This window comes from Polyodon spathula, chromosome 17 (assembly GCF_017654505.1).
Source record: "Polyodon spathula isolate WHYD16114869_AA chromosome 17, ASM1765450v1, whole genome shotgun sequence".
Taxonomy (NCBI): domain Eukaryota; kingdom Metazoa; phylum Chordata; class Actinopteri; order Acipenseriformes; family Polyodontidae; genus Polyodon; species Polyodon spathula.
The window spans coordinates 1,979,228-2,005,859 of record NC_054550.1 but is presented as its reverse complement, the minus strand read 5'-3'; the positions used below and the strand labels follow the sequence as shown (position 1 = coordinate 2,005,859).

The following is a 26,632-nucleotide window of genomic DNA, read 5'->3' as shown; positions in this document are numbered from 1 at the left end:
TACCACTTTTATTTTGCCTTTTTATTTGCTGATTTTTCCTTTTTTTTATTTTTCACCCCTTCCCCTTCCTTTTCCTTTTCATTTCATATATAGTGCAAATTCAGGGTAAGTTAATTTATTCATTATTTACCCTTGTGAATGCTGGTTAACACTTATAAAGATCTTGGATATTTCTGTCACTGCAGCTCTACTGTTGCAATTTTTCCTCTTTTTCAGTCCTTCCTATCAAGTAACATGTTGGTCAAACAAGTGCCTTTTAAAACTTTTCAACAGGTTTTTAAGGCACAATTTAGATCTCCCAAAGATTAGACTGTTTCCAGATTCAACTCTTTAATGGAGCATGACTTTTTTTTTTCTCCTGTGCTGAAACAAGCCAAAAAGATCTTCCCATTTTGCATCTACAAATATCCAAGTGTTGCATTAAGAGCAAATATACTGCCCCCTTATGGATTTTCTCTGGAACTCTTACTGAACAATATGGTGATCAAACATGGTGATTTCAGCTTTAGGAATGCGTTTTTGAATGTGTTCATCCATACTAAAACAACTTTTATATAAATGTGCACACTTAAATCTAATTAAGCCTCTTAAATATAATACATTTTATGGAGTTCTGCAATTCATTGGATCCACAATTGTACTGTTGCAGCTTCAATAACCAGCTATTGAAAGTTAATCTTTCAGTGTCTGAACACTAGCATGGCTATGACAGTTTGATTCCAGTTTTTGAGCTTTAGCAGACATATATTTGTTTTTCTGTTGCCGAAGCTAATAGTAAAACATGTCGTTTTATTAAGTTTATTTCTTTTAATATTAAAAAATGTGAACTTTTACATCAGGAATCTGCTTGTGAATTCTGTTTTGTTCTCCACACCGGGTGGTTATGGTACTGTGTGTTCATGTATGGGGGGGGGGATTTCGCTCAACTAACACTTCAACTTCTCAAACACTTGATAACTGAACTGGAAACGTGTGCATGGGGTGTAATTGTAACATGCTCGTTGCTCAAGGTGCAAGCAGTGGAGATGCAGCAGCTTTCAGTTGCAAGTTTTGTCCTTCTTGTTAATGTGTGGGTTTCTGTTTTCTTAGTTGTCTGCAGCATTTGGGTCCTTTTCATACTCTGAAGTGATGGCATATATATTAATATAAAAATGTTCTTTCTAACCACATTTGCTTTTGTAGACATGAGCTACTAGAGGAGGCTCGCAGGCAAGGTTTACCATTTTCACACTGGGATGGTCCAACTGTAGTTGTGTGGTTGGAGGTATGTATATTCTGTAGATTTGTGAATTTTAAGCGAAGTGATTGTGTTCAAAGGGACTTTTTAGTAGTTATGTTGTAGATGGTAAAACTGAAAATACAACACGTATAGATACAGATACATTCTTGTACATCGTGTGATCAGGTGGTGATGCTGACATTGTCTCTCGCTTCATGTTTTAGCTCTGGGTTGGAATGCCAGCCTGGTACGTGGCAGCTTGCAGAGCCAATGTGAAAAGCGGTGCTATTATGTCGGCTTTGTCTGACACTGAAATACAGCGGGAGATTGGAATTAGCAATCCTTTACACAGGTTAAAGCTACGTCTGGCTATTCAGGAGATCATGTCTTTAACAAGCCCGTCTGCACCACCAACCTCCAGAACGGTAAGGTCAACATGCAGTTATTTTATTTATTAAAGGAGTAAAAAGTCAAACTGGGAGGGCATGCAGGGAAAATTATTGAAGCATTTGATTTCCATATCATTCTAATTTTGGTCTCATGGGAAAAAAAAAACCTATAAAGTAAATAAAATTTTAAAAAAATTGTAATTCCAAAACAAATCGGTTTGTAAGCAGACTCCAACAACTTGGTCAACCTTGAGTCTTGAGTAGGATATTTCTCTGTTAATCTTGAATATGCATTCTTTGGAAGGCAGTAAATGAACTGAATCCTCAAGAGAGTTTTTTCCAATGCTTGCATTTCCCTTCTCCATTTACCCATTTGCTGCTGTTTAGAATGCTGGCAGCTTTCCAGCTATACATTCACTTCGTTGCTGAGAACAATTGTCTGTGTCCCATTTTGTGACCAATAAAAAAAAAAAAAAAAACCTTCCATTACGAGGAAGTCCTTGACATGTTAAACAAAGGTCTGTGTTCCCAGCAGTTCTCATTTTTCTCAATAGGGTTATTAATAGTTTACAGAAATAAAAATGATCAAATTAGTTTATAGCAACAGACTACTGAAATTGCCTGAAAAGGCTGTGTTTGACAGGACATTAACCTTTTTGTTGCACTACAATTATACTATATTTTGATGTTTTTATTACCCTTTCCTACAACTTTAAGATCACTGCAGTATTTAAAGTGTCTCGCAACAATGTCTGCTTCTATTTAGTACACCTTAACTTATTAAATGGATGTGTTGATCAACAAAAACTACTGCAGCATGATGCACTTGCCTGTGTTGTTCTGAATGCTATCCTCCTTGGAGGATCACAAAATTGCTTATGCCAGTGCATGCTAAAAAATGAACGTACCTTGTGCTTAAACATTCTGCCACCTTTCCTTTGTATTATTGCTTTCCTCGCAATGGATTGTGATTGGGTCACTCACTGTGGGTCATATGATTAGTCCACTGGGAATGTGTGGCTTACGCACGAAGAAATGGAAAACCTTGCTGCCTCACCCCAAACGGTTAGTCCCTGCACTGCTGTCTCTTCTCCCTTTTATGGTGCTTTTGGCTTCCATGTGCAACTTTGCACACTCTTTGTGTAACACAGTAAGATTTTTCTTTCATTAAAGTAGTGTGTTGCTTTGGGGGTCTGTTCAAGGTAACCCATCTGCTGGTGTAGAACATCTGTTAAAGTAATTTCATTTTTTCCTATTAACTTTCTTCTCCCCCCTGGATACAACTGGATTAGTACTTGTTTTACTACATTTAAGATTTTTGACCTTTTTGTTTTGCAGTTCTGTTCCAACAAAAGATGACTTTGTGTTGCATTTGTTTAAAACTGCTGTTATATCTTGGGTAATAACAGCAACTACCATTGTAGGAGTTTTGATGCAATTGTACGGTTTTGTTATTTTTTATGGGTGAGCCGGGGCTGGTCTTGCATGCATCAAGTTGTGATAAAACTTAATATAAGGGGTATCAAATATGTAGTCTAAATCAAGGTTATCTATTTTGCAATTCATGAAAAACTAAAGAAAACCTCTATTCTAAACTTTCTTACAACAAATGTCAATTACCTGCTTCTGCACAAAATGTGTGTGTTGCACTAAATACTGATCATCTACTAACATTCCTCTTCTCTTTGCACTTGCTAACAATGCTAACATCAGGAGGATGAGGAGGGCAGCTGGGCCCAGGTTTGCATTTTTAAGTATATCTACAGTATATATACACATGTCTGTAGATTTATTCTTCACAGTTTTTGATGAGTAACTGTACAAAAACAAAACAATGTTAGAGTGAAGATGACAACACTTCAGACCATTAAGTTCACCCCTGCCCTTTTGTTCTTGTGACCTGTAGGAGTGTTGGGATTATGCTGTTTTCATGGTGCCTCTTCAGTTAATTCTGCCAAATTTGTTTGGTTCTACTTTAGTAATGTATTGTTAATCCAATATAAGACTTGATGAAACCATGTATCTATTTGTACTAGTGACTCGATGTCTGATCCCCTAAGGTGCTGGATCTGGGTTCAGAGAAAAGCACCACTTAGTCATCTGTAGGCATGTAAAAAGCACAGGCTTTATATTTATTTATTTGAAATCTTCCTATGCAAATAGTGATTTTTATTTATTTTTAATAATGCCGAAAGTTCAAGCCAAAAAAGTATTTCATTATGCTTCTGTAAATGTTGTTTGCTGTAGACACTGGCCTATGGTGATATGAACCACGAGTGGATTGGTAATGAATGGCTTCCAAGTTTGGGGCTGCCTCAGTATCGAAGCTACTTCATGGAGTGCCTTGTTGATGCTCGAATGCTGGACCATTTGACAAAGAAGGACTTACGGGGGCAACTTAAAATGGTTGATAGTTTTCACCGGTAAGACAATCTGACCTTAAATAAATAAATAAATTGTATAACAGATATCGATTGTATTCATCTTCATGCAAACTAGTGCAGGACAGTAACTGCATAGACTAGTGGCTGAACCATCTCACTGATGTGAGGTAATACATTGGTAATAAGTTAACTGCAGTGCAATGTATTCTAAATTCAATTAGAATAATATATATTTTTTGCAAACAGAAACAGTTTCCAGTGCGGTATAATGTGTCTACGAAGGCTGAATTATGATAGACAAGAACTTGAAAGGAAAAGAGAAGAATGCCAAGTTAAAGTTAAAGGTAATTTGAAATAATGATGTTTTTCAAGTTATAATCTTTTATATATTATATATAATATATATATATAATATATATATAGCTAAAGTATCGAAGCACAAAGGCGTCAACCGGGGTGTCACAGGTGTGTGAAGAAGGTCAATATGTGTGTGTTGTTAAAATAAGGTTCTTGTATACTAGGTCACTACAAAACTCATGCTAGAGGCGTGGACTGTAATCAGTGTGTGCTTTTAAAGACTGCTATCTTAACTGTGTTCAGTTGATGTAGCTGTTGTGAGGTGTTAGTGTTGTCACGCAGGCATTGCCTGCCTTAACTGATAAGCTCTGCCTGGCTGTTCTGTTTTCAGTAGCAATACAAGTATAAGAAATAAGACCTGCTTAGAAGTACCGCCACCGAAGTGTACATTTTTTTATAAATTTGATTTTAAGCTTAGTGTTTGAAAACAGTTGGACCATTATACATTGTCATGACACACTTCTATAAGTTCCCCTTCACAATGACAGCATGATTTATACAGTATAACACTCCATCTATTTCTAGTACTCTCGATAACTCGCTAAAATGTTTTCTCTCTCTCTCTCTCTCTCTCTCTCTCTCTCTCTCTCTCTCTCTCTCTCTCTCTCTCTGCCTCCTCAGATGTTTTAGTATGGAGCAATGACAGAGTGGTTCACTGGGTGCAGTCCATCGGTCTCAAGGAATATGCAAATAACCTGGTAGAAAGTGGAGTCCACGGAGCGCTTCTTGGCTTAGATGAAACTTTTGATCACAATGCATTAGCGCTTTTATTACAGATACCGACCCAAAATACGCAGGTAAAAAAATACAAATTGTTACTGGCTTCATCTTAGCTTATCGGGCTACTGTGAGAGCATAGTTGCCTTAACTGTAAAGCTGTGGTCATTTTTACTTTCACCATGGTCCTATTTCAAAATAACCTATTAAATATTGGGAATTATACCTGTTTTTGTAATATACAACAGACCCTGTATTGGCTTCTAATGTTTTGTTAATTTTAACTTAATAGGCAAGGGCCGTTCTAGAAAGAGAATATAATAATCTTCTTGCTCTGGGTACTGAAAGAAGACTTGATGAGGTGAGACTTGAATGACTAGAAACTGCGTGATGTTTCTTTTTCCGTCTTCATTACATTTGTACCAAGCATCAAAAGAAAATTATCACTATTATAACATTTATTTAAAAAAAAAAAAAGTAAATAAATGATGGATATTGACAATCTTTTTGGCTTCTTTTTAATCACTCAATCATTCATCCTTGACCATGACATGCCTGAGTGACTGTGACTGACGCATATGCACTTAATCACCTAATTAGTGAGACAGTTGATTGGACACTGGATATGGAGTGATTTCAGCTATTGAATTGCAAGCTGGAATAAAAGCATTAAAGAAAATTACAGAAAAAAAAAAACAATATGCCACGTCTGTCAAGAGAGCAGCGCCTTCGTGCAATCGGCATGTTGGAGGCTGGACTAGGGCAGTGTAATGTGGCTCACCATTTTGGGTGCTCACAGCCAGCAATTTCAAACCTGGCGAGACGGTATAACCAGACACACTCTGTCAATGACAGTCCACGAACTGGGAGACCAAGACTCACATCACCTGCCCAAGATCAACAGATCATTTTGCAGCATCTTGGTGATGTCAATTATTAGTCAGCACAATAAAAAGTCAGTGCACCTGCTCTAAAACAGAGTTTATCATATTTCGATCACATCTAGTGAATGTTATCCAAATATAAGTGATAAGTTTCTTTTGATGCTCATTGTATTATACTGCATACTGTAGTGCTTGTGTTGTAAAAAAAATAACCGTGATGAACCATGTGGGGATGTACATTGAGTGCCAGTTTCTGTGCTCCGTATCGCATGTGCATACCTACTGCTTTCAGGATGATGATAAGAACTTCAGGAGAGCTCCCTCCTGGAGGAAGAAGTTTCGACCAAAAGACATTCGGGGGATGAGTCCTGGGTCAGCAGAAACTCTTCCTGCAAACTTTAGGGTTACCACCGCAATGTCTTCACCTTCTATGCAGCCAAAGAAAATGCAGGTGGATGGTACGTAACGCACTCAGTGTTTCATCTGGGGAATCCAAACAGCATGATTTTGTTGTACTGCATTTTTGTCAATGCCATTATGGTGGGTTAAGGCAGGAAGTGACGTGACCTGGAAGTGATGGAGACAGGAAGCACGTAGTTGGGGGTTGGACTTTTATTTACAGCACACCCAAAGATACAAAGTCCCGAGCAGTGGGTTTCCACACAATTGCAGCGAACAAAGAAAACTGCCCCAGTTTACCAGCTATGGTAAGCAAGAGGCTTGCAATGAAAACAGATAATCCATACCAAACAGAAACACTGCCACTTGGTATCTCAGTAATCCACACAGCACAACAGGTGGCTTGGGTTCCCTCTCCCAAGCAGGATAAGTAGTTCCTGGAGATGCCAAAGATCACAGGGGGGAAGTCTGGGCTCGGAGGCAGCTGGCCTGGGAATCCTGTCTGACTATATAAGCACAATAAACAAACAAGCAGACAGAGCTCACGCAGCACGACTGTCTCAGTCCAGGATAGTGAGACCGAATGGCAGAACCCCACCCCTGCAATCCAGTGCACTGCACCACCTCAGCCAATCGTCACACGCAGCACAGCAGATTGCAATAATGGGGCTCGACCATGAGGTCCTGCCCCAAGTTTAGATGGCTGCTACCACTGCGGCTTCTGCCCCAACCCTGACTCAGCCTTTCTCCTCGGTCTCGGTCCTTCCTGCACAGTGCTGCAAGTAGTCGGGAGGGCGAATTACAAGAGGGACTCCTTTCACTCCTGTCACAGCCATGTTCTAAGCTTTTATTGTTACTGAGAGTTTCATGTCTGGATTCTACAGCAGTCTTGATCCTTTTGGGGTTTTCACCATGAAAGCCAGTGCTGGTGTTCCAAAATATTTTGGAAACTATTTTTAATTTTAACTGTTGGACATTTTGATTATATTGTGCATGCATAGGAAGAAAAAATAATCTGCAGTGTTGTCTTTAGATTTTGAAGTTGTGTAATCGCTTGGTTCTTTTCCTAACATTTGGATTTGGTGTAACTGCATGTTGTGTTTTGCATGCTGTCGATTTTGATTTGGTGAAAACAGGCAACATAACAGGAGCGCAAAGAATGGATTCTGCGACAGTAAGGACCTACTCATGTTAATGCCTTCTCCTGGTGAGTTAAAGGTGTGTACGTGTGTGTGTGTGTGTGTGTGTGGTATAATATATATATATATTATATATATATATATAATATATATATATATATATATATATAGTATATTATATATATATATTATATATTATATATAGATATATTATATCTCTCTCTCTCTCTACCTCTATATCTCTACCTCTATATCTCTATGGAGATATAGATATATATCTATATCAGGCCAACACAGATGAATGAACCATTTGTCAGTTTTTTTTTTTTTTTTTTTTTTTTTTTTTTTTTTTTTAATATATTCTGGTGGAATAAGTGAAGAGAATCCAATTGCAAGAAGAACCTACAGTAAAAATAGTGTAATGTAGGTGTTAAAAGGCAAAGACTGAGCATGAACCGCAAGCGAGCATCTTAACCACAGTGCAGAAGAGCCTGACTTGTGTGCTTTCATGGTTAGAGATCTTTTAACATCACGCCAGTCAGGGTATTAGCAGTGCATCACACAACACTGGCTAACGTAATTTTTTTTTTCTTCCTTATTTCAGTTTACCCCCACTATTTCTATAGATGATTGTGCAGCACTAAATTGAAGATGAAGTTTCAGGATTCAGAAGGGGATCTCTGATGTAATGATACTACTTAATAAGGACACTATAAATATTTTATTACAGAGTTTAATTTGTGAATTCACAGATCTCATGATATCCTAGAGAAAATATTTTAGATTAAATGTTTCTTATATTTATGTAAACTGATGGGATATTTCATTTATTTAGATCTAATATGTATCTGTTTGCCTGTATATTCAACATGCCTTTTAATTTTAAATAACATTTTTTTAAATGTGCTTGTATTTTCAGTCTTGCCCTTTTTCAAATGCAATTTTTCCATATGTAACTGAATGTAGCACAAGTCTGGAGTCTGTATGTGTACGTTCTCCTGTCTCATAGTCCTGTAAACACTAAGTGAGATTGACTTAAACTAGTTAATTGGTCAAGTTTTTCATAATTCTGCAATATATTTGTGTATTATGCAGGTCAAGATCATTTCGTTTTCAGACGGAAAATCTTTTGACAGTTCAATGTATTTTAAATTTCTTTGTATGGGTTTTAAATCTTTAGCATGTCAGATTCCACACAATAATATGATGTATATATAAACCCATAGATGTGTTTAACTTTGTAAATCTTTCATTGATACCAAAATGTACCTTCTAAAAGCCATACAAGGAGTTTATTGTGAAGAAGAGAAACACAGTCATGTGGTGCATTGTTTGGCAAAAAAAAGTCCCGTCAAGCAGTAATTTCCTACAAACCAGAGCGTCTAAAAGTTTCCATTCCTGTCTCCTCTTCATTAAAGACATTTGTTAAAAGGAGTTGATGCAACTGTTTTCTTTTTTAAAGGACCAATTCCAGATCACTGTGGCCTCACTTCCAACGGGAAGTTCGTCACAGGAGGCACAGTTTTTAAGACGTCTTAATCAAGCCTTGTTTTAATTTAATTTCTGTCTGTTATGTTTTGTTTTTAATAATTGCCATTTTTCTAAGAATGTATTATGGCTCAAGTGTTTCTGTGTGTGTTTTCAATTATCTGGCAACACCAGGCTTCTCAGTATTTGTACATTCTGATAATGTTGGGGAAATTCAACAAAAAAACACATTTCCATTAAAACTGGTATGTTTTTATTCTGTACTGACAAATGTGTATTGTCCATTTCTTCCTTGTGATTAATTACGTGTGTGTATGCATGTGCGTTTTATTTTATATATATATATATATATATATATATATATATATATATATATATATATATATATATATATATATATATATATATATAATAAAAATACATTTAATTACACACAACTTGAATTGTGTGTTCCTGTCATACATTTTAATGTATTCTGTTCCTTTTTTTAAACTCCTGGTCTTCTTGCAACAAATATTATGTACAGTCTGAGTACTTTTTAAATATTTTTATCACAGTATTATTTATTGCTTTCTTTCAATAAAATACTGAAGTTTACTTTCCACTGCCAATAAAGAAAGAAAAAAAGACTGAAGGTCTGTGTTAAAGTGCTTATTCTATTGCAGGAGCTGTATGAACTACATGCACTGAAATGCAAGAGAACTGTTTAAACAACTGTGTTGATTTATTTATTTATTTTTTTAAACCTTAAATACTGGTAATAAAAAGGCAGCAGTAACTTAAGAATGCCTCAACCACTTTTTCATATCATTGTCTACTCTAAGCAAAATTTAATGTTTTGCCATCAAATTAACAGTCTTGATGTGCAGGATTAGTAGTGTGGTCACAAAACATTTTCAGATGTTCCAGTAACTTTTCTAATTGTATTTAGTATTCATTGTTTTTCTGATAAAATAAGAATGTGTGAAAAGTATCGGGGATTAAAATAAATAAATAAATACTGTCCTTCTGGAGCTTGTATGCAAACTGTCAACATGGCCAGATAAAGCAGAGTGCATAAGGCTACACTGTTTTTTTTTTGTTTGTTTGTTTTTTGTGAGTGTAGACAACAAACAGTTGGCTTAACTTTACTGTAAATTTATTTTTTAAATGATCTGTTTTTCTTGGAGTATCTTAAAGCTTCTCAACCAGCTCTAATCAGTATACAGAGTACAACCCGTGCTGGACATTGCTGGAATTTCCCCTTAAGCAAGAAAAGTAGGTAACTGAAATGTAAGGTTTGTTGTTTCTACTGACTCGTTATGTGGCGTCGATCAGGCTAAAATGACGGGCAAACTCGGCATGGGTTGCCAGTGTCAGGCTCCTACCCGGATTCCTGCTGCAGCTCCCAGGTGGGTCTGCCGAGTTCATAACAGGAAGTAAGACTTTGGGAGAGCCGGAAGAGCACTGGGAACTGCGTGGATACAGCTGAGACGGACGGTCCAGGGGCTAGAAATATATTTTATTAACTAAAAGAAAAGGAAATCTTAGAAGTAAGTAAAGTGATTGATGGGATTGTTAAGATATTGTTAGAATAAAGCCAGCAAACGGTTTGTAGGTAAAACTTAACTGCACAATCACAACAGCCAAAAACCATGACATGGAAAGAATGAGAGATAAGGGTGGGTTGTGGCACGGGAAATAATGTATCGCTGTATCAAACTATTTTATATAAACTTTACAGTGTAGCATTCTATATTGGAGTTGTGCGTTACAATGTAATGTGTCGCAGTTCAGTAATGCAACGTGCTTCACTAGTCATTGACGTAATGAACATATATTACCTCGAGCAAGAAAATATCTATATATCTAATATTTTTTTAAATATAAAATAAGAACAGCACGATTGTGAACATATTATTAACGATTGTTTGATCATATTAACATTCTGCGAGTTGTAATGACGTAGCATTCAACGTGGTGCTTTGTGTTTTATTTGAACTGTTTAACATTTCAGATTGACTAAACTGTACATCTAGATCTGTTCGCCTACAATTCTATTATGAACACTGAACATTTGGCACGGAATCGTTTCAGACCGAGTAGTTAAAATGTGATGTGAATGTGTGTGTACACTATATGTGTATAATACACTATTACAGTATGCAATAAATAAAAAGCAGACTAGGGACAATACTTACAAGGGGAGTTCATTGCATATAAATAAATAGACAAGTATATAATAAGGTAAACCACCATGCACTGTAATCCTATCAATTGAGAACCGAAAACAGTTTCATTTGTAACACTTCGACAGCAAATATTTTGTTTTTTTAACCCGTGCCTCAAGTCGGACTGCATTTCAAAAGCACTCAGAGTGCGGAATCACTGCGGTTATTAGAGATAGGTGACACAGTTTGCACAAGAATCAGACAGGACCCGTGATGGTTGACAAGTTATATAGTCAGACACTTAATTTTAAGTGACCTTAATTAGTGACCATGAAGTTAAGATGAATTAAAACTATACTGCTTTTAAATATTGGTAGAGTATTACATGTGATCTTGTGGTCCAGGACCAGATTTGAACCAGTAACCAGAAGGTCGCTGGTTCAAATCCCGCCACTGACTGCCTCGCTGTGTGACCCAGAGCAAGTCACTTAACCTCCTTATCCATAAGGTGCACAGTTCACAGCCTACCTCAGTAAAGCGCTATGGGATCGTGGTCTACTATGAAAGGTGCTATATAAAAATAACGATATTATTATTATTAATATTATTATTATATAAAGATCACAAAAAAGTGTAATGCGTTTGTGCTACAACAGTTCATATTGGATGCAGTCATGGTGCAGATGATATATGGCCATGATACCTGTCTTGGTCATGTGGATTGAGCTTGCTATTGATTTTATCCTCTGCTGAGTACCAGGATGTGTAACGTATGCTTAATGTTTAAAGGCTTTTAATGCCCAACGAAGGTAACAGTCTCAAAAAATGATAATTGCAGAAGGTAGACATTGTCTTCATAAAATACAAGTCATCTGTTCAGGGGAAGAAAGGTGGTCTATAACTGCATACAAATCCTTTTTTGTTCCAGATGTGGAAAGCAGCTGCAGGCCAATCTGTTTCCATCCAGCCAGAGGATGCAGGTGATGACTGGGAGACAGATCCTGACTTTGAGGTAAGGGTTTTTTTTTTTGGTGTTGTATAAATTGAGTTTGATTATGATAATCTTATAGCCACTGTTGTTGAAGAATGACACTAGTGTGCTGGACATGTTCAATCAAGCTTTATTTTATATAGCGACATTCATAGTGGATCACCGTCACAAAGCACTTTAAATGATTCAGTAACAACAAGAAAATCCATAATACATTAAATACAGAGACATGCATGATATACAGTAAAAAAAAACAAAAAAACTGGTGCATCTTGCTCTAAGCTCTGTTAGTGGGCTAAGCGACTAAGCGCCAGAGTTATTTACTGGTGTGATTCATTTTCCAAAAACCCAAAAGACACCAGGAGAACCGTAGTGTGCAATGAAACATGTTAAATACCCTGAGCACTAGGCCAGTGCTGCTGATACAGCTGTAGCTGCAATAAAGGAAGCTGAATAATCCATCCAACGCATCGCTTTATTTAAATGTTATTTATTTTTTAACTTTTTAAATCTAAAGTTGTGATTACATGCATCGTTTTTGTTTGAGTTGTTGTTAAAAATTTGGCCAGGCAGAGCTCCCCGACCTTCTGGGAGTGAGCAGTGATACGTTGGTATGTATTATCAGACAGCTAGGCCGGATGAGTTGATTAAAATGTGATTGTTTAAAACAGAACGACGTGTCTGAGAAAGAACAGAGATGGGGTGCGAAGACAATCGAAGGATCTGGACATCAGGAACATATTGAGTAAGTTGCTCCTCACTGTTAAACCAGTCTGTGCGCGGTGATTTACATGTTTGCTCCAGCTCAAGGTATTCTATACAGTATGCTTGTGACAGCCATTCAATTTATTAAAGTTTGGATCTATTTTTTATTTTTTGTATGAAATAAAAAAAAAAAAAATAAATATATATATATATATATATATATATATATATATAATATATATATATATATATATATGATATATATATATATATATATTGCATTACCACAAATGTGCTCGATGTTCAAACAGTAAAGTATAAACACTCTGGGTTAATTTGATATACAGTAAATCGAATGTTTTCCCACAAAGTCGTTTCATCATGCTCGGTTTGCTTGGCTGCAGCATTCATAAACTGCGGGAGAACGTCTCTGACGAGCACCACAGCTTGAAGCAGAAGGAACTGGAAAACATGCCTAAAGCATCCCACGGCTACGGGGGGAAGTTCGGTGTGCAGCAGGACCGAATGGATAAGGTACTGCAGCCCTGGCGGATATTTTATATAGATGAGGACAGGTGGAACAACCCCATACTTATCATATTGCTATAGTGCTTTTAAAATGTTTCCAATAAATGAGTATTATTTCATATTTTATAACTAATTACATCTACTTATTCCTTAGGGCCAGGTTCCAGAGAGTATGGAAAGAATGGTTTTGTATTTTATTTGTTTCAGCCTTTATTATTAGGTATACCATTAGGGGCTGTGTATGCATCTTCTGTTATGGGTCTGTTGTTGCCTAATGAGGTGTATTTTTGAGTAGCTCCGTTATTAAGCAACTCTGTGAACTGACAGGGTGAACAGAAGACAGCTGACAGTACTGTAGGCGTATCCTGTTTTGGAGAATGTGTCTGAACGTGAGTGGATTCCAATAAGACTAAACCTGTTTTCTGTGTCAATTCCTGTGCCTATAAACATAGTTTGAGCCCCCTTCCCCCAGGTGATGCAGCTTACTGGAATGCACACAGAGTTTATAAGTCCAGTACTGCCTTGGAATGACATAGAATCCCATTGCTTTCCACTCACCATTTGTGGGTTGATCTTACTTTATTCCTGCCCTATTACAGGGCAGATCCGCAAAGGTTTGCTTATGAGTCCTTGTGGACCAGGTCCGGATACAGTTTGCAAAGGAAATCGAATAGGCTGGCTTGAAAATGTAGTTGGGGAATTTGTTTTTTATAAATGTGCTGGATCCTCGAATCTGTATTTCAGTCCTGCTGTTATTCTGCAGTAAAGTTTTGGTTAAAGGCTCATTTTTCCAGTATAGTTCACATAGATATTCAAGTAATTGGAGCACTAGGTGATTTTCCATGTCTTGCAGCATCTGTGCACTTTCAGTATGAGTACTGGGATGAAATGCCATTATAAAAATCAACATTGTGAAATCAATCTCTTTACACTTTCCTCGGCTGCACGGCCACCAATGGCAAGTGCGACTGATATAATTGACACAGTTTGAAGCCCATTATATTCTAAATTGCTTGGCAAAGTTCAGTACTTCCATCTCTCACACCCGACTTCTCTTCATTGTCAATTTCCTGGTGCAGTAATCTGCCTGGTTCTGTGTGCCACCTGATCAGAGGATTAGGGGAGCTGGAGCCAAGATAAACATAATGGGCCGCAGTCATGTGCTCTGGTTTCTCACTGAAAGCGTGAATTCCTCCAACCTTCCTTCGCGAGTCCTGTTTTCTTGGGGGAACTCACGAATGTAAAGTGTGGAAAGACGTCTTTTTGTTTGAGTTTTTTAGGGCAAACAGTCTTCCCATAGACCGTTAGATGATTACTTTATATAAAGGGGGGGGGGGGGAGGTGGGGGGGGGGGGGGGGGGAATATATATGTACGTAATTTAATCCGATAGATTTTTCACAGTTTGTTAGAGCAGCATTTCCCCTGCCTTTTGATTTGCCCCTTGACATGAACACCCACTAGAACCTTGTCTACAATTAACCCAGCTGTGATAGGATTACTCTACCATGACTTCCCTCGTGCCGATGTTTCACTTGACCTTCACACACAAAGGAAGGAGAACATTAACCCTTCGCTTGACCTACGTGTGTGTCTCCCATTCTGTAAAAGGAAATGTGTATTGCCTTGTGGAAATAAATCGAGGTCCCTTGATATGCCGAGTGTTGTACCAGCTGAGCTGCTTGACAGTTTGACAGGCTTGGAGTGTCAAGACTCGCACTCAGTTAGATGCACCCCAGTAGTTCAACTGTTTCAGATTCAAACCACCTTTTAATGAAATAGCCGGGCTACCTTTTCCAGTTAGTTGTCACCGACCTTGACACAGAGCCACGTTAGAGAATATGCAAAGGTGTAAAATGAAATGAACAAAATATCCTTATAAATGAGTTTGTCCTGACCAAAAACAATTCTGCGGTTATTCAAAGATAAAAGCTGTGGGATGTATTCATTTGTATTAAATGTAAACAGTGAAGCACAGGTTTTGTTAGGCTTGAGCTGCGCTGTTCTCCTGTAATTTCTAAAGGCAAGTTAAAGACAGCAAAAGCCTAAAATCCCTTCAGCTAAACGGACAATAAAAGCCAAGTGTCATGTTTGAAAAACCAACTGTTCCCTCTCTTTTTGCAGTCTGCTGTAGGCAACGAGTACCAGAGCAAACTTTCCAAGCATTGCTCCCAGACAGATTCAGTCAAGGGGTTTGGTGGGAAGTTTGGTGTACAGGCAGACCGAGTTGACCAGGTACAGCACATATTTTACACACTTGCAGGCTGTTTTATCTCTGTTTTATTTCAACACAGTCCTATGCACTTTGTGTTTTACATGAGGTTGCTTGCAGGTTATTAGTGTGTTCAAGTTGACGTACTTCACCGATTTACCTGGATTGTTCTATCTATCTATCTATCTATCTATCTATCTATCTATCTATCTATCTATCTATCTATCTATCTATCTATCTATCTATCTATCTATCTATCTATCTATCTATCTATCTATCTATCTATCTATCTATCTATCTATCTATCTATCTATCTATCTATCTATCTATCTATCTATCTATCTATCTATCTATCTGTGTGTGTGTAATGTGTATGTGTTTTTGTTTTTTGTCAAGTCTGCTGTTGGATTTGAATATGCTGGCAAGACCGAAAAACATGCCTCACAAAAAGGTAATGCTTGTCTGTGATGTTTGGTGAAGCTTTTATTTCTCTTATGTTCTGCTTGTAGATCAGTTGGCTTGAGAACCCTTGTGGGTATTTTACTGCGCTTGCACATGCATTAGCAACACCACTCAATCACTCCCAGTATTCAGCACAGCTTAACTTCATAATGCTTTGTATAAATTCACACCTTAGTATATACATAACAGATTTATTAATCTGAAATGAGGTTTTAACTTTTTTAATACTGCTTATGTATATAGCCAATCTATATATTTTTTTTGTGTATTTTAAATTGTCAATAGTGTACTGTTTAGCCTTATTTGTATTACATACTTTTGTATACTAATTCATTTCATTTCATCAAAACATTATTATAAAAATATTTTTTGAGATCCACTACCGTACTTAACAAAATAATTAACAATGTTATTATTATTTATTTTTTTAAATGACATGATGGCATTTACTAGTTGTTTTGGAATAGAGCTTTACATTAAATCAAATGAGTAACGTGAAAAAGGACACGTACCCTGGGTTTGGTTGGCTGGTTGTGCTGGCTGTTTTTGCAACACTGCAGTACCCTCGGACGTGTGTCTGATCATTTTTTTTCTATTATGTCTCTTTTTGCTTTAGTCAAGTTGTTGAGGGTTTGTTTCCATTGCTGGGTCTGTATGGGACCGTGCATGGCCGCGCAGTAGCATTGCTTTACTTCAGCTTGATGCTTTGCTGTGTCTTCAATCACATAGACTACTCATCTGGTTTTGGGGGGAGATATGGTGTACAGGCTGATCGTGTTGACCAGAGTGCAGTAGGCTTCGATTACCAGGGAAAACTTGAAAAACACGAGTCCCAGAAAGGTTTGTTTGTTTTTCTTTTCTTCTGCTCTTTTTTTCAAACTAGGTTTCAGGTATGTTCTTATTATATCTTTTTCAAAGCTTAGTATTAATGCTCAGAATAACATTATTATTATTATTATTATTATTATTATTATTATTATTATTATTATTATTATTATTATTATGAACTCTTTAGGCGATAAGTAATTTAACCCTACCCTAGGACAACTGTCCGTTGGACAAAACGGATTGGGACCAAGGATTTGGACCATTTTACAGCAAGCTTTCAGTCCATTTAAATAACATGTTAACCCAGAGCCATACTAGTAAGGGCGAGTCGTACCAGCGTGGTTCAGAGCTTTCTTGTGCCCAGTTACAGATGTTGGCTGGGTGCTGTATTGGCCTTTGCACTTTCACAGGGTTAGAGAGGTACAACTTGTTTATTTGATTGCTACATCTGCAAAGAGAATAAAAATATATTTAATTCAGCCCTTACGATTCTGTGTCTATAGCTAGTAGGCAGGAGATGCTGAAACTATGGAATAACAAAAATAAAAAAAATTCTCTTGTGCTTTGCAGATTATTCTAAAGGTTTTGGTGGAAAATATGGAGTGGAAATGGACAAAGTGGACAAAAACGCAGTTGGCTTTGAGTATCAAGGGAAGACTGAGAAGCACGAGTCCCAGAAAGGTTTGCCACATGCTTCTGCTCTTGCAACACGTACAACTAGAATGAACACGTCAAAATGTTTAAGAAAAGTGTACTCACTTTGGAGCCGCACAAGACCATAATAACAAGAAAACAAACCTTGCGTGTCTCCCATAGCCCCACAGCCCCAGCCCTGTTACCTAGGATCAGAGTGTCTGCTAGATTTTGTTTGCATGAATCTGTGGTGGAGAAGGGGGTTTGGTTCTGGGGCTTTGCACGTTTGGGATATGCTTTGGGGAGCTTCTAACACTCTTCATCAGAATGGATCTGCGAGTACAGAACTTAAAGGGGTTATTTATGTTTTTTTTTTTAAGGCTGATTAAAAATAATAACAGTAAGATCCTGATGAGGAGTTCATGGGGAAGAGGGGTGTGAAATTGTACAGCTCTTTATTCTGCTTGAAACTCTTGTCTTTAGTTACTCTCAAGGCCCTCCTTGTATTTCCTCTTTAACGTGCCACATAATGACCCTGGTGATTTTGTTATGTGTGCAGACTATGTAAAGGGGTTTGGAGGGAAGTTTGGTGTCCAGACAGATAGACAGGATAAGTCTGCCCTCGGCTGGGATCACCAGGAGAAATTACAGCTGCACGAGTCTCAGAAAGGTACTTGCACTCCAGTGTCCCATACCAGCTCATCTGGTTTATGTGCGTAGGTACTTTTTAATGGGTGTTCTTTGTTTTATGCTTAATGTTTTCTGAAGTTTTTTGTTTGTAATGCAAAGAGGCAGCATCAAAAGAAGTAAATACAATTGCACATGAATCTCTAGTTATTGGGAAGCCATATCAAAAACAGTTTAAGAATCCCCTTCTGAGATTTCATACATTTCAAATCATGAGACGTATTTTGAAAGCAGTCATGTTTCAACATGGAAAATGTAAACATGATTACACTTTAACCTTTCCAGTTACACAAGGGTAGGACTGATCCAGAAAAAAGATTACGTGTCCTAGCAAGGGCTACTGGTGTGCAATTGCATAGTTCTGTGATTAAATAAATAAACAAGACGCCTCTTTGCATTATTTAATATTTGCATTATTTAATATTTGTGGTAATGGGTACTGCCTTTTTTGTTCTCTAAACTGTTTCCAAGCCATTCAAAGTTTGATGCATGCAAACCTGCAAGTATTATAATTTGTTAATATATGGAACTGTTTCCTTGGCTGCAGTAGGTGGTGGTAGCCTCTCAGTCTGGAAGTGTGAATGAGTCAGAAAATCAACATAATCTAGGTGCAAGGTTCATCTTTATTACACGGACACATTTAATGATGTCCTCATTCCTTTGAATTCACATACTGCTGTCGTAGATGTTACAAATGAAGGGGGATTCGACCTAAAAATACAACATCTGCATCATTTCACTGTCCCATAGTGATATTAAGATCTCCAGAAACATGGGGTACATGTATTGTAAAAGAAAGACTTGGGTTATGTTTTTGACTCATTTGCTGATGCAGTGGTGTGTTCAAGGGATGGTGTCTTCCTATGCCAGGTCTTTTCAATGCATAACATTGTAAAACAGGGAAATCGTCCCGTAAGTGGCTGTATGGAGTGGCATATCAATGCATTTTAAGACTTCATGAGCCATATTGTTTCAGTCCCAGTACTGCTGCGGCGACACATCCATTGTGTATATATTTAGTTTTTGCAAAGTGAAATAAAGTATGTTTAATCCTTATTAAACAGCTGAATTAGTGGGGTTAGCACCATATCTGTTGAGCAGCATAATTCTGAACAGTCTCTTTCAGTAGATCCCACGTTTTGGGATTTTGTGCGCTCTGTGCATGTTTTATGTTAATTCTTTTACTGCTGTAGATTTATTTGAACACTTTTTGAGCATCTTCACGGTTGAGTTGACCTATGGCAGCTTTCAAATACTTTGGTTTAAGAACCATAGGAGACATGGATCAAGGTGCTGTTTCTAGGAGTTAGCCTGTTTTACTGGAAAATGCAGTATCCTTTCATGAAAGTTAATGCAAAAGCAAATGACATAGAAATTGTGTTATCGAAACAGTACTGTTTTTTTTTTTTTCTTGTATGGTATGAATTTTTGCATCCATAACCTCACTTAAGAACAATACAGAATTGCACTGTCATTGTAGTGTCATTGTTTTCTAATGTAAATTCAAATAATTGTTTTTAAGCTTTCTCTATGTAGTATTGGTTTAGTATAGCTAAGGAACACACTATGTCCTCTCTGTTCGTAACTTTTAAAGTATGTACAGTCTAACAGAGAGACCTTTTGTTGAAGGATTACTGTAGGTTCAGTTGTATTAACCTTGTTCTGTTTGTCATTTTGTTTTTGTTCTGTTGAATCTTTTCTCTCTTGCTGTGGCTTGTGGTTTTTTCAGATTATAAGAAAGGGTTCGGAGGGAAATACGGTGTTCAGATGGAGAGGCAGGACAAAGCTGCCATGGGCTTTGAATACAAGGAGAAACTGGCCAAGCACGAGTCCCAGCAAGGCACAGTTGCACTCGACACTATGACAAAACTGTAGCAGCTTCGAGCACAGACTCTGTTTTTGATAAGGCTGTAAATCCATTAGAAAATGTTGTTGTACGTATTTTAGTATTGTGACATAAATGTACTGGGTCACAAATACAGAGGAAAGTTATACAATTAGAAACAGTTGTCTGGATACAGAGGTTGAAAGTGCCATCAAGCTACTAAACAATTCCAAACTGAAAATGTAACATTCACATTTTTACAATTAATAAAACACACTTTTACTGTACACCGCTTAGCCTTTAGCTAAAAACAAAGATCCAGAGGGGTCTTACCCCCTCGCATGTTGTTTATTCATGTTTATAGTCTGTAAAAATACGAACGTTTTGTGGTTCCAATATTTTTTATTTTTTACTTCACCATTTTTCAGTGTTGGCTTGTGACTGTCCTACACTGATTGCACCAGAAGATGGCACTAGAGGATTGCTAATAAAATCCAATGATTTCCTTGCAGGGCTCCACACAGTTTCAGAGATTGTGAAGGCTGAAATTCACATTTCCTTTTCCACATAGACACGCGAAGAGGGATTTAAATAAGATGTTTGAATTGTACATGTTATTACAAATAGCATCTGTTTTATATTCGGGTTAACCATCTGTATCTCTGTGTGGAGTGCAACTATATTGCTATTAAATTCAGTTGTAAGATTCAAATCCTATTAATCTGTGCTTGCAGAGTGCTACAGTTTTAAAAAGTGCCTTCCTTTTTGTTCTAACCCTCTTTGGATGTCTTCACACCACTCTTAGTCTAGTAACCGTTTGCTTATTTGCCACTGTATACTTTTTTTTTTTTTTTTTAAAGATGCATGCCCTTACAGCCTACAGTGTCTCAATGCATCACGCACATCAGCTTTACAAATGTGCAATCATAAACCAGCTGCAAAAACAAAGTGGACTTGAAGCATTTCTATGATGCATTTTACTATTGGCTGTGCGCATAATGGTTTGCACGTTAGTTTTTCTTTTTAAAAATATGTATTTTCTCTGAACTTAACTGTAAGGTCTGATGTTGTTTTAGACTATTCAAAGGGCTTTGGTGGAAAATACGGAGTACAGCAGGACAGAATGGACAAGGTACACTTTTGACATATTCTGTTTGTTCTTATTATTTATTAGCAAAGTTATTTTAAACAAATGAAAACAGACAGTAGTTTTCTATGGGTAGAAGACCCAGCTTCTTGATATGCACTATGTAGAGCAGGCATGTACTAATCTTCACTTTGTATTGTCTTAATAGTGTGCAGGTACCTTTGATGAGGTTCAAAAGCCAGCTCCAGCCTATCAAAGGACTAAACCTGTTGAAGCAGGTAGGTTGACATTATTGTTTATACACGTTAAGCCACCTCTACACTGGCAAGGCCATCTGTGCAGCACATTCATTGTTGCAACATTTTCACTTTAAGTTAGAGATATGCAATTATTTAATTATTTTTACTTGGCTAAATCTGAAAATTAATTTTGTACCTTTTTTTAAATTTATTTATCCTACTTCATCAATGGAATTTGATAGTTCCCAGGTAGATCAGTTTTAAGGGCTCTTAGCGAACCTCACATATTTTGGAGGTTTAGTAAGGTAGATCACTTGCTTAATCATTTGTAGACAGAATTTGTAAGCATAGAAATCCATGTTGTATGAAAAAGTTTGCTCATTAACATTTTATTAATTATTTGTTTTTGAGGTCCGTTAACAGGTTGAATTTTTTTGTTTTTGTTTGTGTCTCAAAGCTGGAAGCAGTGCTAGCAGCATCAAAGCCAGGTTTGAGAACATTGCCAAGCAGAAGGAGGAGGAGGACAGAAAAAAGGGTGAAGAAGAGAGAGCCAGACGAGTGGCCAAGGAGAAGCAAGAGCAGGACGAGGCCAGGAGGAAGATAGAGGTACAGGCAAAGTTTTCAGATGCAACTTGTATTGGTGCATTTTAACTACAGGTGTGTAGTTGAGGACTCTTGTTGGTTTTCCCTATGTATAAGGTAATAGATAACTATTCCAAGCTATTCTCCTATCCGAGTCTTGATTTGATTTACAGGGGTAAGCCACAGCTGGATTTTATTAGAGCATTTTACAGCCAGGGTCGGGATCAATTCCTGTTTTTCAATACGAATTCCATTACCCATTCCTTTTTAAAATCAATTCGAAATTCCCTTTTTAATTAATTCTAAATGGGTCAAAATTGTCAGCTTTATAATACTTGTGCAGGCATATCACTTTTTAGAAATTATTTTTTTGTGTGATAGATTTCAAAGCAGACGCACTTCAAACCCTCGTCGATGCTAACATCTTTATCTAACACATACACATCAGAAAACTTTTCAGTCATGTCATATACAGTATCTTCCCCAGTTTCAATCACGGGTGTATAGCGCTCTTCTGTGCATTCGCAGGTGTGAAGTGTAGGTACAGTAAATAAATAGGTCATTTTGACCAGTACCAATCCTGACAAGGCCTCCTTACAACTTGTAACACCAACAAATAAAAAAATGAAAACCTTTCATTCTCTCTAGATATGTAGATATGTGTGTGTGTGTGTGTGTATATATATATATATATATATATATATATATATATATATATATATATATATATATATATATATATATATATATATATATATATATATATATATATATATATATATATATATATATATACACACACACACATATTAGGAGGGATCGGGGGGGTGAATTGGCAGCCAGCCTAGATTTCGGTTGATCGGTGGTGTTTCTAGAAGCCGTGTTGTTGAAATGTCTTGTCAGCTGTTAAGTGCTACATCTGTTTTGCTCTGACACAGGAGCAGGCCAAAGCTGAAAAGCAGCGGACTGTAGAGCGGGCACCAGAACCAGATCCTGCCCCCCAGCCCACTCTCCAAGAGAAACCACCCAGCCCAGCATACCAGGTCAGCATTTACCATATCCCCACTCCCAGCTCCTTTTTTATTAAATGAACATTTACAAAACATACAGCTGTGACCAAAACTTTTGCATAACCCAGTATAATTGACTGATGCCATGAAACTTGCTGGATAATGTCATGTTACGTACATGTTAATCTAGATCACTCTTTTCATAAATATATATATATATAGATATATATATATATATATATATATATATATATATATATTTATAATATATAGATTTATATATATAATATAAAACATAGTGATATATATATATATATATATATATATATATATATATATATATAGATATATATATATACGATAATATATATATATATATATGGTTGTAAATTCTGACCTGACAATATATATCTATATATATAATATATAGATATATATTATATATATAATATTACAAATTTTAAGTGACTTTTTGGCCAGACTTTTGGCCATAGCTGTACATTATTCAAAATTGACTGTACTTTTTTAAATGTCACAGAACTGTGTTGGCTATTAGCCGCCTTTGTGTCAGTATTAAGCGCACTTCATAATCAGCTTAATGTCCATAGATTATTTTAAGGGTGGGGAGCATAAAGAAAAACGTCTGACCTTTTTCTTTCTTTTTTTTTTTTTTAAAGGAACAATGTTTGTATGAAGAGCCAACCGACAGAGACTCGGCTCCCTGTTCAAACCAGTACGAAGCAGAACCCCCTTCTCATGCACAGGAGCCAGAGTATGAGGATGCTACATATGAGCCCCAGCAAGAAGCAGCCTACCAGAATCCAGACGAAGTGCAGTATCAAGGAGGTAACGTTGCATTGCTCGGATAGCAGCTTCATGTTAATGCTCTCGCTGATTCCTAAAGTTTCACAGGATTCTCTGGAGAGGAGGAAACCTACATCTGTCAAACCAACCTAGTTTGTCTTTGTTTCATATTTGGGTCATTAACTGAAAGTTTATGCTTTGTAAGTATTGCAGATATTTCTGCAAAGTTTTACTTTGGTGTGTGTGTGTGTGTGTGTGTGTGTGTGTGTGTGTGTGTTACATATACATACATACATACATACAAAACAAACAAAAAAAAAATAGTTAGCTTTATGTGATTGTGTATTGAGCTGGTATGTCCCATTTTATGGTATGGCAAGGTTAACTATGACTACAAAATACTAACACAGTAAGACATACGTTTTCTCAATTTCTTTAAAAATAAGTAGTTAACAGATGGTGTTTTTATAAAAAAAAAAAAAAAAGTCTTAAAAAAATACATAATAGTTGCTGCAAAAGGAAGCATTGAGGACAGCTGTAAAATTCAATTTAAACTATTTAACTTTAGGCCATAACCCTTTATAAAAAAATGGTGTGTTTTTAGTTTGTTTTACATATTATTGGAAGCTGTAATGTGTTTTTTTTTTTTTAAGTTTTAAAAATATTTGCTTAATGAGTGTTGGTGTTTTGGTTTAAAAAAAAAAAAAAAAAAAAAAAACCTTGAAGCCTTTTTTTCTATTTTAGTCATTGGAATGGAATGACCTTGTTTTAGCAGTAGGGTTGATTCACTGCAGTGTCGTCAGGTCGGACTTCTATAAATGTCTTTCTTTTAATAGACGGACAGAATTATGCAGAGTGTGGGGATGACCTTGGACTCACTGCAGTGGCTCTGTACGACTATCAAGCTGGTGAGTAGCCCAGCTTTAACTCCACACAATGCCTGCTCTAGGAATCAGCAGGTCTGTTTTGATGGAAGGAAAGTGCATTTAAAAGTGCATCCCAGCAGAGATATGTGAATATTTGCTGTACAACCCGATTTTGAGAAGGGTCTTACCAAGAGAATTTTCGGATTGCGATAGAGACCACTATGTATGTATATGATTTATTTTTTAACCATATTTTTTTAACCGTATGCTATTCAAAGAGTTTACTGTACTTTTAACTTGTAGTAGTCCTGTATTTTATTTACAACATTTGAAAGCTGTGTGTTTCTTTCAGCTGGCGATGACGAGATTTCCTTCGACCCTGATGACATCATCACAAACATTGAAATGATTGACGAGGGCTGGTGGAGGGGAGTGTGTAAAACTGCATACGGGCTTTTCCCTGCCAATTACGTTGAGCTCAGGCAATGAAGCGCTTACCTGCTGAATGGCTTTGCCTTAACTACCATCTGCAGTTCAGTCCCCAATTATTCTGGAAATGCTCGGAACTTTGGCTGTGCCACTTACAATACTGTAATGTGTATAATTTCTAAATTGTCAAATTTTTCCACTCTTTGAGTTAAGGCTAGGGACCTATCTTTTTCTTCTCTCTCCAACAAATGCTGCTTCCAAGTTCATGCCACTCTGTGTCAAAGAATGTGCATTATGGTATTATCAAATAAATCCATCTGTAGTAAGGAATCATATGCTGGCATCCAAATCAAGCTGAAATGTGTTCAAAGCAATGTATTTGCAATAAAAGAGATTACCATGTTGCTCTAGAGGGTACGCTATGGAGCACATAACAGGCTAGCGTTTTTCTCCAGTTTTTAGGACTATCTAATAAAAGTAAATCATAAATAATGTATGGTTTGGAAGTCGCAGATGTGGTTCCCAGTTTGGTTTTTAGATGTGCATAAATATAGATGTCCCAAAAGTTGATATGGATTTACTAAAACATTTTATAACCAAGGGTTAATATAGAATTAAGTTATCACCAAAGATTTTTAAAGTATATTGCACATTTCCATTGGAAATACTGCATTAATGTGGAAAACAATACTTTTAATGTAATTGAATAAATATGGAACAGACAGAGTTGCTTGTGGAAAAGGCATGTGGTGAACTGAAATAGTATATTGCTGTTGATGCTAATTTGACTTTTCTTTTAGCACAGTGTGCTATGTAATACTTGTGCTAGCTGGGATAGCTGTTTTTTCTTTCTGTTCTGTATCTGGGATACTAATGGCAAGTTAATGGTGAGTAGTTTTTGACTTGGGGAAGGAAAACTAAAATTCTGTATGAGAACTGTATTAATTTGCACATTCTGTCAAATACTTTAACGAAACTGGTCTTGCTCTTACAAAAACAAAACAAAGCATTTGAATATGTATAAGATATTATACAGTGATATTTCAGGTGGTTTTAAAACATCCCAGCCTCAGTGTTAAAATCCAGTGGCCCTATGCATAAGCTAATATTCCAGGAAATTGCATTTAAGTCATGATTTCAAGAATTTGAGCTTTGTGTTTATTTTATCAACACAAAAGCTGTATACTGAATGACATTCATTATTTAACTGTGATGTCATCCCACTCATGCATGGGGCCATTGTCCTATGATTCAGTATGGCCAATCATAAACTTTGACCAATTAAATGTTAGAAAAATGTTGAGTAAAAATGAAGGGGAAAGGGGTTGCATTTACTTCAAGCATAGTTCAAATATAAATTTCCATAGATTACATTATTTTGCTAATGGTTATGACCATCCTTAACAGTTGATGTGCATGTAATCACCTTATTGTTTTAGTGATGCCTTTGTTTATTACAGGTCTATGTATTTGTTTAATCATCTTGGGTTGGGTTTTGATAATAAAGTTGCCTTTTCCAGTATATTATTTTTCTCTTTTAAATCAGCTTGCATAATAGACTACATGCGAACATTTGCAGATTGTTTTTTTTTCTAAGTGAATAAAGTTTTCAGTCAAGTG

At 36.7% G+C, this 26,632-nt stretch overlaps 2 protein-coding genes across 27 annotated transcripts in view; both read left to right on the top strand.

Moving 5' to 3' along the window:
* Nucleotides 1-9,243, top strand: part of LOC121329809 (liprin-alpha-1-like) — a 31,836-nt gene extending 22,593 nt beyond the window's left edge. For 9 of the 20 annotated variants that reach the window (XM_041275664.1, XM_041275674.1, XM_041275666.1 and 6 more), the window contains 12 exons: nt 94-105; nt 1,183-1,264; nt 1,444-1,644; nt 2,611-2,673; nt 3,322-3,348; nt 3,856-4,031; nt 4,239-4,336; nt 4,971-5,146; nt 5,359-5,427; nt 6,243-6,408; nt 7,486-7,567; nt 8,093-9,243. In XM_041275664.1, coding sequence (XP_041131598.1) covers nt 94-105; nt 1,183-1,264; nt 1,444-1,644; nt 2,611-2,673; nt 3,322-3,348; nt 3,856-4,031; nt 4,239-4,336; nt 4,971-5,146; nt 5,359-5,427; nt 6,243-6,408; nt 7,486-7,544 — 1,129 coding nt within the window. In that variant the 3' untranslated portion in view covers nt 7,545-7,567; nt 8,093-9,243. The remainder of the gene's footprint in view (nt 1-93; nt 106-1,182; nt 1,265-1,443; nt 1,645-2,610; nt 2,674-3,321; nt 3,349-3,855; nt 4,032-4,238; nt 4,337-4,970; nt 5,147-5,358; nt 5,428-6,242; nt 6,409-7,485; nt 7,568-8,092) is intronic. The other 11 variants (XM_041275675.1, XM_041275671.1, XM_041275660.1 and 8 more) reach the window with 6 other exon arrangements.
* Nucleotides 9,244-10,396: 1,153 nt separating this feature from the next.
* On the top strand, nt 10,397-26,632 carry LOC121329867 (src substrate cortactin-like). 7 transcript variants are annotated; one of them, XM_041275823.1, is made up of 17 exons: nt 10,397-10,508; nt 12,055-12,138; nt 12,789-12,862; nt 13,227-13,356; nt 15,473-15,583; nt 15,957-16,011; nt 16,752-16,862; nt 17,421-17,531; nt 18,043-18,153; nt 19,900-20,010; nt 21,072-21,127; nt 21,291-21,360; nt 21,779-21,927; nt 22,842-22,946; nt 23,591-23,759; nt 24,554-24,625; nt 24,936-26,632. In XM_041275823.1, exons 2-17 carry the CDS (start codon nt 12,055-12,057, stop codon nt 25,070-25,072), a joined length of 1,656 nt encoding a protein of 551 aa, XP_041131757.1. In that variant the 5' UTR covers nt 10,397-10,508; the 3' UTR covers nt 25,073-26,632. The 7 variants fall into 7 exon arrangements, with proteins under 7 accessions (XP_041131757.1, XP_041131761.1, XP_041131760.1 ...); XM_041275827.1 differs by lacking the exon at nt 16,752-16,862; XM_041275826.1 differs by lacking the exon at nt 17,421-17,531.